Below are 12,837 nucleotides of genomic sequence, written 5' to 3'. Positions count from 1 at the left end.
ACTATTGAAACACTGATTCTCAATCCGACCAATCAAAAGCTGGTCTGAGACCCGTTTTCTGAGAGATGAGTCTCAATTGGCCATCGAGGAGGAGGGAGCAAGCCATGATGCCCGTGGTTGGTGTAAATTGCCTTTCTTTGTGACAGATTTGTTTAAAAAACAATTGTCTTTCATGGACCCTGCTTTCTTTTGTAATGTATGACTGCATGTCTGTTTCTATTCCAAATGAAGATTTTTGTTCTGAAGGCAAAACTCCATATGTCTTTTATTTTAAGGATGTCCAAAACACTTTAATTGGAATGAAAATGTGGGCCCAAATTTTCTCTGAATGTGTAAAGTTACTAAGCATCCATTAAGATCTTTAGGTCTCATTCACATGGATGCTGAATTGGTTGTTTGTTTATGCATCTGAAGCTGCCATGTGCCGCATGCAAGCATCCTATGCAAGTCTATCAGGACACAGCAGCAGTACGGACACAGCTGGTTATCCCAATGTGACAGGAGTGTGGGAGCAGGTAAACAGCCCGAACTTAGACAGTATGCGTTCGGAGCTACACACCCACACCCCTACTACATGAGGTAATCGGGCTGTGTTGCTGTATCCCCACATACTTACACGGGCTGCCACCACACAGCAACTGGCAGCTTCAACAGCAGACACAAATGGCCAATTTACAGTCAATGCCAGTGTGAAAGAGGCCTTAATACTTACAGAAAAACATATCTGACCATGGTAAGACTTGATTAAATAAAATAAAATAAATAAATGAATAGACTACATATAGACACTCTGTTGTCCATCCCTGGTTACAGAAAGCAGATGCTTGCAAAAGATCTACAGTTCTCAGTGTATTCTTATATTACCATGAAACTTTCTTTTGTCTTTCCTCTTATACAAAAACATAACAGGGGCAAGATAAGTGACATAATGATGTGTGACTGTGTTGATACAGTACTGTATATAGCACCAAAATAAGGCAAACATGTTCTAATAGGCAAATTCACTCATGCTGTGCAAACATAACATAGAATAGATACTGAGTGATATTCTGATAAACAAAAATGAAATATGTAACACCAAAGTGTGCCAAAAAATATTAATAATAGGCAAAATCTCTCATGCTGTGCAAACATATCATTAAATAAATAATGAATGATATTCCAATCGACTTCAATAGATAAAGTCCATAAACATGCAGTGTCTGTGACTTCAAAATGATTTAAAACCCAAGAAGAAAGTGCCAAGAGATATAGATGTAATTCCTCCACCTCTTAATGTAAATCTCTTTACCCACTCCCATGGATCTCTTGTTACAGAGATCACATTCGCTTGTGGCTGTTAACCCTGCCCAGGGTCTCTCAATGGTCTCTCACAGGTTACTCTCCTATTCTTTCCACGTATGAGCTTCTTGCTAGATCCAAAGCCGTGCTGATGCCCCTTTCTCACAGCCAGATCTGTTCATGTAGGTAGTAGTGGGCCACCAGTAAAGTCTCTTTCAGAGTTCCACAGACCACCGGATCAGCATGAGGGCTGATGTGGACGTGAAGATAGCACTTCTCCAATCTTCAAAGCTCAGACAGCTTGGTGCGCACCAATTCAATGTTATGTTTGCACAGCATGAGTGAATTTGCCTATTAGCACATTTTTGGCTTATTTTGGTGCTATATACTGTATCAACACAGTCACACATCATTACACAATCGATTGTTATAGATTGTCTTTACAATCTCTTTTCACGTCCAATTAATATTGATGATTGATCATCACTACGAGTTGTCACAGTGCAATGCAGTGCAGCTTTAAAATGTTGTTAACTGTCTAGTGTATGTATCTTGCATATATAGTTGTGGCAGCAGTTGCACATTACTTTTTATTTTTGTACCATTTATTTGATACTTATTTTTTTCATTACACATACTGTGACATAATGGCCTCATGAACAAGCTCCTATTTATTATAATTTAATCATTTGTCACAAAGAATCTGAAAGTCATATAACATGCTATGAAACACGATATACAGATAGCATTCAGTATTTAATATACAAATGTAGCAGTTACGCACAATCTGCATTGTGTTTTTTTTAAATCCAAACATAATTGTTCTTGATTTGGACATGTGTCTTTGACTTGTTTACTTATCTGCTTCATGAATGATTTTATTTAAATTTCTATATACATTTGTGTATATTTCTCCACTTATTTTTAGCCCAGTGTTAGAATACACATTGAATCTGATGGACGATTTGTACATATCAATAGTGCAGAGGTGGAAGATGCTGGACATTATATCTGTATTGCTAGAAACATTGCTGGAAAAACTACCAGGGAGTTTATCCTTAATATATATGGTAATACTTAATATTAAGTATAGTATCCATTTTTTGTTTCAATTTCTGTAACTCCGCAATAATACAATACTTTTGGTTAACAGTTCCTCCAACAATAAAAGATGGACCAAACCTAGTTACAAGTTTTGTCAACAATCCTGCCAATTTGGAGTGCAAGGCTGCTGGAGTCCCACTGCCCCGCATATCATGGAGAAAAAATGGAGCTATCCTCCATGAGAACAATGAGAGGTCAGATTTTAGATTTTAGAAAGCCAAAAACATGTTAAAATATAAATATATAATAGTAAAAATTAAATAAGAAAACCAAATAAAACGGTGACTCTTGTGTGATATCTGTGATATAAAATAAAGGTGCAAATGTATATCAGGTATGAAAGGGGGTTTACTTAAGTCTTGATAGATATGGGTAGGGAAAAATGGTGTGTAGCCTCAAATTCGACATTTGTTTTCTGGGCTGAAATTGCTGCATATACCTAGTCATTTTTATAAGCCCCGACCAACAGAGATTTATTGACTCAAGGCACTGATTGTCATAAGTGCCCATCCCCTTGCATGTTTTTTTTTGGTTTGGCAGCAGTGAGCAATTAGGTGTCATATGGTTCGTTCTGAACTCTGCATAGCTACAGCTTGGATAGTTACATACAGCAAGTATGCATATCTAATACCTGAGCGATTGTTGTGGAAGCTGACAATCACTGTAGTAGTCGTCACTACTACAGTGATGGCAGCAATATTGTGGGTTCTGTGCTGAGTGGCTTCACTTTCTCAAAGTAACCACAAAAAGTCGCTTGCTCAGCACTGCCACCATTCTTGTAACACCTTTTTTTTTTTTAATGATGTCACAATCTCCACCTCTATGATAACAGTGTTTTACCCACCGCCATTATCATGTCTACTGTCTATTATCATAGTGGTATGAGGATAATAGAGATTAGATATGTTTTCTTATGAGGATGAATGACAGGCTGTAGTCACCCAGTAAATATCCCTGCCAGGCAAAACAATTGGCAGACGGCACTGCTGTTGTAGGCAATTGAGAAAAATACATCATGAAGGAAGGAAGAGGATTTTTGAAGGTCATTATCTATATCGACAGGCCTGCCATCTATGAGACAATACATGTTCTAGTCTGCACCAGCTGAAATACTACAAATATTTGAAAGGGATGTTGTGTTCTCCAACAGTTCCAATGTTGTTTCATGAAGCTTCACTTTTCAGAGGACTGTAAAAACTCCACATGCAGGTCCCTAAAGTTATTTGAAAATTAATCAGACAATTGGAGCTATGCATTTGCGGTGATGTTATAAGGTTGACATGTTGGTATGAATAAGTAAATGTTCTGTATGGTGTTTGTGAATGTACCAAATTGTATAGAGTGATGTGAGCTCCTTGGTGCATGACCTTTCTATAGGAACTAGCATTTTCACTCTAAGTCATCCCTTACTGAGAATGGAAATTAAATAATTAATACAAATTGAATTAAATAGTTATCTGATTGTATTTCAGGTATACTGTTATGGAATCTGGCACACTTTATTTTCCATCAGCCAATGTTACAGACTCTGGCCTGTACACCTGCCTTGCAGCTAATGCAGCTGGATCGAACCAGAAGCAGACCAAACTTTTGGTTTATGGTATGTATGATATGAGATTGTAAGGAATTGCTTAATTTAAGAATTAAACTTATACTGAGCAAAAAACAAAACTAATATCACTTACATAAAAATAACTTTTTTCAGAATTTAAATATGGTGTTGGAAAAGTTGGTGCAGTTGTTATAGTTTGAACATAATCTATGCACAGATCAGATACGTTTGCCTTTTCCATAGGCTGTGTATTCATAAATTGGCTTTAGATGAGTTGTTTTGATCTTTGTATATCAGATGAATGTGTTTTTTTTAAAGAATTAAATCAGGTAGAACTTTATGAATATGTACTTAGTATATGTACTGAGCTCATAATATTTCTTCCCCCATGTGCCGCTTCCCCCTGATTTTCTGTAAAAATCAACAGCACAACTATCAACCTATCAACCTATACCCGCACACCAAGGTCCTAGTTGTAATCTTGGACTTTGAACTATCCTTTTGGCCCTACATCTATTTACTATCCACAGCTTGCTGCCTCAACCTCCACAACATCTCCAAGATATTCCCCTCCCTAACCAATGACACCACAAAGCTTCTAATTCACTCCCTGGTCATCTCTCACCTTGACTACTGCAACTCTCTCCTCATTGGCTTATCCTTACATAGTCCATCATCAATACTGTTTCCAAGTATTTCCAAAATGTTTTTAATGGCTCCAATTGTCACGGAGCCCTCACACCTCTGGCCAAATGCAGTACTGCACACCGCAGAGTCTTGAATGTTGCTTGTTTTGCGAGACAACACTTGCAAACCGAGTCAGGATTTTGAAAAAAAAAAGAGCTTGTATTGCGAAACGCTCGTTAACCACGTTACTAGCAATCCGAGGTTCCACTGTATAATATTAATAATGGAGATGTACTGAGTGTAATTAAGGCTGTAGTGCTGAGTGCACATAGTACTACTAATATAGCTATCACCAAGTTAAGAAAACAGGGTGATTTTTAGTACTAGGACCCCTTGTCCCCTGGCCAAATAATGGCAGCACATATTGGCCCAGATTCTCAAAGGGCTTACGACGGCGCAACGGCATGTACGCCGTCGTAAGTCCTAATCTGGGCCGTCGTATCTATGCGACTGATTCTTAGAATCAGTTACGCATAGATATCCATTAGATCCGACAGGCGTAAGGCTCTTACACTGTCAGATCTTAAATGCAATTTTTTTTTCGCCGCTAGGTGTCTCCTCCGTCGTTTTCCCTGTCGAGTATGCAAATTAGCTAGATACGCGAATTCCCGAACGTACGCGCGGTCGACGCAGTGAAGTTACGACGTTTACGTTAGGTTTGCACAGCGTAAAGTTACCCCTGCTATATGAGGGGCAACCAATGTTAAGTATGGCCGTCGTTCCCGCGTTGAAATTTAAAAGTTTACGTTGTTTGCGTAAGTCGTCCATGAATGGGGCTGGACGCCATTTACGTTAACGTCGAAACCAATGACGTCCTTGCGACGTCATTTGGAGCAATGCACCCTCGGATATTTTCCGGACGGCGCATGCGCAGTATGTTAGGCGCGGGAGCGCGCTTAATTTAAATGCTCCCTACCCGGCTAATTTGAATTAGGCGGGCTTGTGCCGGGTGATTTACGCTACGCCGCCGCAACTTTACAGGCAAGTGCTTTGTGAATAAAGCACTTGCCTGTAAAACTTGTGGCGGCGTAACGTAAATGACATACGTTATGCCGCCACAGAGATACGCCGGATCTACGAGAATCTGGCCCATTGATTTGTAAAACCTTGTGTTACAAATTTCCTTTAAAGTCAGTTTAATTTGTAATTTTATTTTACTAGTGTTTGAGCTTCTTATTACTGTATACCCATTCTAAAATGTTATGGTATCATTAGACAAGAATTAAGTACTTTTCTGTTTCTATAATTATAGTACGTTCTGCTTTGGCAAACAAATCACATAGCTTCTATCCAGAACAGCGTGTGACAGTTCAGCATCAAAAGGCAGGAAGAAAGAGAAAATCTTTAGGTGGCTTGCCAATAAAGCTTGCTATAGATGGATCAAAATGTGGCCGGTTCAGCAGGACCCAGACAAATTTTGATCCATGTGTGGTTGTCCCTGTTCAACAGAAATCAATTGTTCTATTTTGTATTTGACTGTTGTCAAATAGGAATGTTGGAAAACTTTTGTTGATCAGTGTATTCTGACAGCAGAGATCACTGCTGTCAGAATACACTGATCAACAAAAGTTTTAAGAATACTGGGCCAAATCCTCAAAAGGGATACGCAGGCGGAACTGCTGTTCAGCCTGCGTATCCCTGTGCCTATCTTTGGAACTGATCCTCAGAAGCAGTTTTCCAAAGATAGGCAGAAGATCTGACATCTGTAAGACACTTACACTGTCAGATCTTAGGATGCAGTACCGCATCCGCCGCTGGGGGCATTTCGCATTGAAATGCCGCTTTGCGTATGCAAATGAGGACTTACGGAGATCCACAAAGCTTTTCAGCTTTGTTTTTTCTGCGTAAGTTTACGTTTGCATACGTAAAATTAGGGCTGCTTTTACAAGGTGTAAACTGTTTACACCTTGTAAAAACAGACCTTTTTTTCGATCGCCGCGTTTTTTTTTAAATTTTGAATTTTATTTTTCGGCGCGTAACTTTTTTTTTAAGCGACGCAACTTTATTGTCCCGTCGCAATCCACAAAGCCCGGCGTAACGTAATTTCGTGCGCTGCCCGTCGGGAAAATGACGTCACGAGCATGCGCAGAACAGCCGGCGCGGGAGCGCGCCTCATTTAAATTGTCATCGCCCCCTGGATAACAGGACCGCCTTGCGCCGGGAGAATTTAGGTTACACTGCGTGAAATTTCTAGGTAAGTGCTTTGTGGATCGGGCACTTAGGTAGAAATTTCCCGCCAGTGTAACTTAAATGGGAAAAATTAAGTTAGGCTACGATTTTGAGGATTTGGCCCACAATGTCCCCGCGGGGAGGGGGATTTCTTCATCCACCTCGCTTGTTTGTATGGAGGAATCTGTTTGAAAATAAAACAACCCATCTATGGCCAGTTAAAGTGTGAAGCAGATCATATAACCATAAAACGGTCTGAATTGCATTGAGCTACTTCCGAGTTGCTTTGAGTTCACATTTGCTTGTATGGGAAGAAACGCTGTTCTGACACAATATGATGGGTATATGAGTACAAAAAAATATTTATTATTAGTTGAAAACAGTTTCTATAGGAACTAACTGGGACCGAGACAAAACTAAAACCCAGAATGGGAAATGTAATTTAAATTAGGTACTATGCAATAGTATTATATTTTATTTATGTGCATATAGTGTTGGGAAGAGAAGCCATAAAAGTAACCTTACATTCAAAAGCCCTGCAGAACAACAGTACAATCTCCTAAGTTCATTCTTATCTCCCTGTCGATAGCTAAGCTTTTCAATATTTACTAACAACAGTTTAATTACCAATTATATAGATGTTTTTGTGCAAATGTTTTACAGATCCTCCACTGATAAACTCTGGCTCAACAAATATTACCACAATAGTGAATAATGAAATAACATTAAACTGTGAAGTAACAGGTACCCCTAAACCAACAGTGGAATGGAAGAAAAATGGACTGTTAATAAACACAAATATGAATTACAACATTTACAGGTATGGTACAGAGTGAGAAGATATCATAATATAGACATGTGTTAAATGGCGGAGGAGAGCACAGATTACCTTAACAAAATGTATGTAACCCTTTTCCTCATTTCATCTGTACATTTTTGACATGTCTTCAAAGTCTTGTATTAGATTCAGGGCAACAGAGTAAGAAAATAACACTTTTTAAGTTATGCTATCTATTAGAAAAAACAATGTTATGTACTGAATACACAAAGTTATTCAAGTGTAGAAATATATATATATATAATTATTTTTTACAATACGTTTTTATCGAACACATTTTTGTAAATATACAGGTAGTAAAGAGTTATATACAAAAGAAAAGGGTACATTTAAGGTAGTAAACTATTAGAAAAAGGTGAACATGCACATCTCGCAAACTTTTAGAGACCTATTAAACTGTTGTTTTGCCTGCTGCAGTTATTGAAGCCAAAGATTTCAATAACAGATTTTCCTATAACTGTAGAAAATGTTCTTCCTTATATAAACAATGTGGAATAAAGGAATAAGGGGGCGCTTGGTAAATATAAAGATAGCAAATAAACTACCTAAAAATTGTATATAAAAAATGTAGCAATAAATGTACTGATTGGCACCAGCCTGCCTATGTGACTATAATACAAATAATATTGTGAACCTATAAAATGCCAAATCAATAGTGGCTATAAATGTGACTTTATAGACCCAACTGAGTGCAAAAGACATACAATACCAGTGCGTGACACAATAGTAAATATCAAATTGCTATAATTAAATTAAGTGAAAGTCCTTGTGATCCTAAGAATCACACACAGTGAAATTGATATGCTCTGGATCAAGCTGTGAGGAAAAAACTCTGTGACAGAAGAAGGTCCAATGCCGTAGCTGTAGAAAACCACCTTCACCAGCTGAACGATAACACCCAATGTGCTCAATAATGGATGGCAGCTTACCAAAAGATGTAGACTTTATTAATGAAAAGAAGGTCAGAAGAGCTTGTAGCAGGATAATGCCTGCCACATATATGGAGATGGTATACAGGACTCAGCCTCTCGCTCCCTGAGGACACAGGAAGTTATATGTGAAATAAAGATAAGGGAGACCGCAAAAAGTGTAATCCCATTTTAATAATTAAAAGATGTAATACAGAAAGCCAAATGGCTGCTTACTTTTAGTGGTGCCATGGTCCGGCACTAAGGCCTCGTACACACGACCGAGAATCTTGTCGTAAAAGAAACATTGTTTTCCTCGACGAGTTTCTTGTCAGGCTTGTCGAGAATCTTGTCAAGCGTTCTCAAACGCGGTGACGTACAACAGGTGCAACGGCACTATAAAGGGGAAGTTCGATTCCACTGGCGCCACCCTTGGGGCTGCTTTTGCTAATCTCATGTCACTGCGTGTTAAGTAAAAGTTTGGTGAGAGACGATTTGCGCTTTTCAGTCTGTTACAGCGTGACGAATGTGCTATCTCCATTACAAACGCTACTTTTACCGAATGTGCGCTCCCGTCTCATACTTTATTCTGAGCATGCGCGGGTTTCTAAGCATACACACAAACGTGTTTCTCGTCATAAACCAGCCCGCCGAGAAACACGACGAGGAAATTGAGACTCCCGACGAGAAAAAAGAGAGCATGTTCTCTTTTTTTCTCGTCGAGATCCACAACAGTTTTCTCCACGAAAAACATACACACGACCATTTTTCTCTGCAAAAATGCTCTGCCAGCATTTAGAGGAAAACGGTCATGTGTACGAGGCCTTAGGCTAGCTGGCATGGTATGGAGGTAATGTATGTCCCGCAATGGACGGCTATGGCACTTGTATTATACTAGAAGCTAAGATTTGTGTACTCTTATTTTTCTAGATTTCTTTCTTCAGGATCTCTCATAATCATTTCGACAGCTGTAGAAGACACAGGGATGTATGTGTGTTTTGCTTCAAATGATGCAGGTCATGATGAAATTGCAATTTATCTTTCAGTACTTGGTAAGGCCAAGTGTACAACTTTTCTAAATTGTTTTTATTATACTGTATATGTTATAAAACATTATTTACATAGCAAACTGCATCTTTCATTAAAATGCATCTGTTGTGATATGGTCTTGCATTGCTGAAAAAGGTCTTGTTGATCTGGAGACATACAAACACACTTTCAGTGACTCCTGCTGACCTTGGAATCTGCATTAGCAATGCAGTATTATTGGGCCAGATATAATAATGTGAATTTATCAAATACAACAGGAGCATCATTCGTTTTAGAATTGGTAAATTAATTATTGTAGTTGATAAAATGATTATTTAGCTATTGCATTATACTACTACTATGATTAAATCAATATGCAGATGTAAAACTCTTTTATTTGTCTTTGAATTAATCCTTAGTGCCACCTTCCATCGCTGATGAAGTAACAAATATATTTATTAATAAATTGTCATCATCCATAATTCCTTGTACTACGTATGGTGTTCCACAGCCTGTAGTTCATTGGTTGAAGGATGGAATTCGCCTTCCAGCTGTTGGAGAAAGTTACAAGATATTGAGTTCTGGTAATTTTGTTTTGGGTACTCTTCATAAAAAAAACAGGTTATGAAGTAGCCTCTTTTCTGCAAATAAGATCACTATTCTGTTATTTACTATTGAACTTCATAATGGGCTCCTTATTTGTATGTTCTGACAAATAGGTTTACTGACTCAGACCTACTCCCACTTAAGCCTACCACCCTGTCCAGGTTCTTACATGTTGTCCTCTGGGCATATTGCAGACATTTAATTTTAAAGTCGTTTAAAATAATGTGTACATGTAGATATATATAGTATTTAATGACATCATTATTTAAAAAGATGTACAACATATATTATGATCATCTTTGGTAAATGACATCAACATATGTAATGTTCTAAAATTGAAAAGGAAACAAATATGCTCATATTTTACTAGTTTATGTAATTCGTTTCTGAGTAGCTGAGGTCCAGAATGATCAAGTGTGAAATAAATATTCCAACAATTATTCAGACACTCAATTTAAATTCTGTAATTACATTTTAGGAAGTATTGAAATACCACGTACAGACTTAACCCATACTGGAAGATACTCTTGCAAGGCAATAAATGAGGTTGGCTCGGCTGAGATTCATATAAATCTCTATGTTCAAGGTTGGTAATTAAATTATTGCTGTTAACCCATAATAATTTCTAACCACACCGTAAAATGTATATAGTGTGAATTGATAATTAAATATTTTGTAGGACAGTATGCAGATGCTTAGTTTAGTTTCAAGAGTTGTGTAGGAATAAGTAGCTGACCCACTGTGCTGTTTAATTTTCATATAAAAAGAAACTTTGTGAAAAATAAGATTTAATTTGAAAATGGATTTGGGAAGAATCATGGGTTCATTGTAGATAACATGCAAAACATTTATTTCAGTTTTGTATTTCTCTCCTTAGAATTACCCAACTGAGGCAGTGGTACACTGTTTTGTTTATACAAAAACAAGGTCAGAGGAAGACTTGATTGTAGTGGTTGCAAGATAGCACTCAGTGATGTACATATCCATAAAATAAGTTGCTGATAATAAATTATCACTCTTGAACACTCACATACTGTATATTTGAATGCACCTATCCTTTTTTTCCTTTATGTTTCCTCAATTAGAGGTTCCTGTTATATACAGTCAAGGTGATTACTTTGAAGCCACAGTAAACAATTCCATCACACTTTCATGTGAAGCACTTGGGACACCTTCACCCACTATCACGTGGCAAAAGGAAGGTGTTGGCATCAAAACAGGTGACACGTGCATCTCCATATAAATTGTTTTACGTTTTATGTTTTTTTTTTACTATCGCTGTTTCAATTTTATGTGAATTTGTTTTCTATTTTTAATAGGGGGTCATTTTACTATGTTTATTAATGGCAACCTTAACATTGCATATGTTACACAAGAAGATGGCGGTACTTATACTTGCATTGCCCAAAATCCAGCTGGAACAGCATTGGGGAAGATAAAACTTAAAGTTCTTGGTAAGATGCTTTTAAAAAATAAAAGTAGCAGTAATGAGTAAACAGTATCTTGTATGAAATAACATAACATTTTACTTTGCAGCATTTTAAATAATTTCTAGGTGACTGTTGTAGTAAAGTATATTCGTTCAGATGTTAGCCACATGAAGTTTGAGTAGGTGGTAGGTGTATCACATGACTTCTTCAGTTTTAAAGGCATTGTATGCCAGTTGTTAGTAGACATGTGCGTTCCCGTTCGTAACAAATGGATTTTCGTACAAATTTGTTAGTTTTCGTACATTTGTATCAATTCGAACATCCGAAAAGCTGAAGGAAGCAAAATACGAAAATTACGGAATTACGAATAAGCAAAATAACGAACAAGTGAAAATACGAACGTATGAGTGGACAATCTTACTAAATTACGAAACAACGAAAAAGCAAAAGAACGAAAATGACATCTATAACGAACGATTTGCATTCCGTATTTTAAATCCTTTGTCTGTTTGTATTTTCATTCGTATGTTCGTATTTTCATTTCTGTGTTTTGTAAATCCGTTTTTTTGTCTGTTTGTAAATTTGTGTACTTGTATCGTTCTTTCGAATGGGCAATGGTCAGTGTAGTTAGTGAGTGATTACTTAATATCTTAGCCAATCAGCTTATCTCTTTTGTGCTGAGTCACATTGTACAGTGTAAAGCCTCGTACACACGATTGGACTTCAAACAAACTTTTCCGTGGATTTTTGTCTGAAGGGAGTTGGCCGGACTTTTGGAACCGAAAAAGTTTGTCCGATAGAGTGTACACACGGTCAGATTTTTTGGAAAACGCTAATTTTGACGTTTGTTGGCAAAAAGTCAGATCGTGTGTATGGGGCTTAGGAGAAAGTATATCTTAATATGGATTTTCCACGTGTTGCTATGTATTTACGAAAGTACAAAATTATGAATCCATTAAATGAAAATTATTATCTAACAAAATTACAACGAAAATAAATTAGACAGAATTACGAATAATTCAGTATGAATGAAAATAAAACTGTTACGAAAATACGAACGGGTTCCGAATAGGAAAACTTGCATCTTACGAAATACGAACGGGTCCGAATAGGAAAACTTGAGTCTTACGAAATTACGAATATTTACGAATCTACAGAACGAGACGAAACGGAACAAAAAACTACGAAATTTTTTGTTTTGCAGACGAAACGGAACAAAAAAATACGAAAATT

The 12,837-nt window shown here is 37.3% G+C and overlaps 1 protein-coding gene across 2 annotated transcripts in view; it reads left to right on the top strand.

The window, feature by feature from the left end:
- The window catches only part of HMCN1 (hemicentin 1), a 384,153-nt gene that overhangs the window by 250,393 nt on the left and 120,923 nt on the right, over window positions 1-12,837 (top strand). For both annotated transcript variants that reach the window (XM_040359793.1, XM_040359792.1), the window contains exons 72-80: window positions 2,210-2,351; window positions 2,435-2,579; window positions 3,858-3,985; window positions 7,457-7,613; window positions 9,470-9,591; window positions 9,988-10,152; window positions 10,653-10,760; window positions 11,260-11,394; window positions 11,494-11,628. In XM_040359793.1, coding sequence (XP_040215727.1) covers window positions 2,210-2,351; window positions 2,435-2,579; window positions 3,858-3,985; window positions 7,457-7,613; window positions 9,470-9,591; window positions 9,988-10,152; window positions 10,653-10,760; window positions 11,260-11,394; window positions 11,494-11,628 — 1,237 coding nt within the window. The remainder of the gene's footprint in view (window positions 1-2,209; window positions 2,352-2,434; window positions 2,580-3,857; window positions 3,986-7,456; window positions 7,614-9,469; window positions 9,592-9,987; window positions 10,153-10,652; window positions 10,761-11,259; window positions 11,395-11,493; window positions 11,629-12,837) is intronic.

The sequence above is a fragment of the Rana temporaria genome, chromosome 7, assembly GCF_905171775.1.
Source record: "Rana temporaria chromosome 7, aRanTem1.1, whole genome shotgun sequence".
Lineage (NCBI taxonomy): Eukaryota > Metazoa > Chordata > Amphibia > Anura > Ranidae > Rana > Rana temporaria.
Note: the sequence above shows the minus strand (reverse complement) of the source record. Positions and strands in the feature narration are given on the sequence as shown.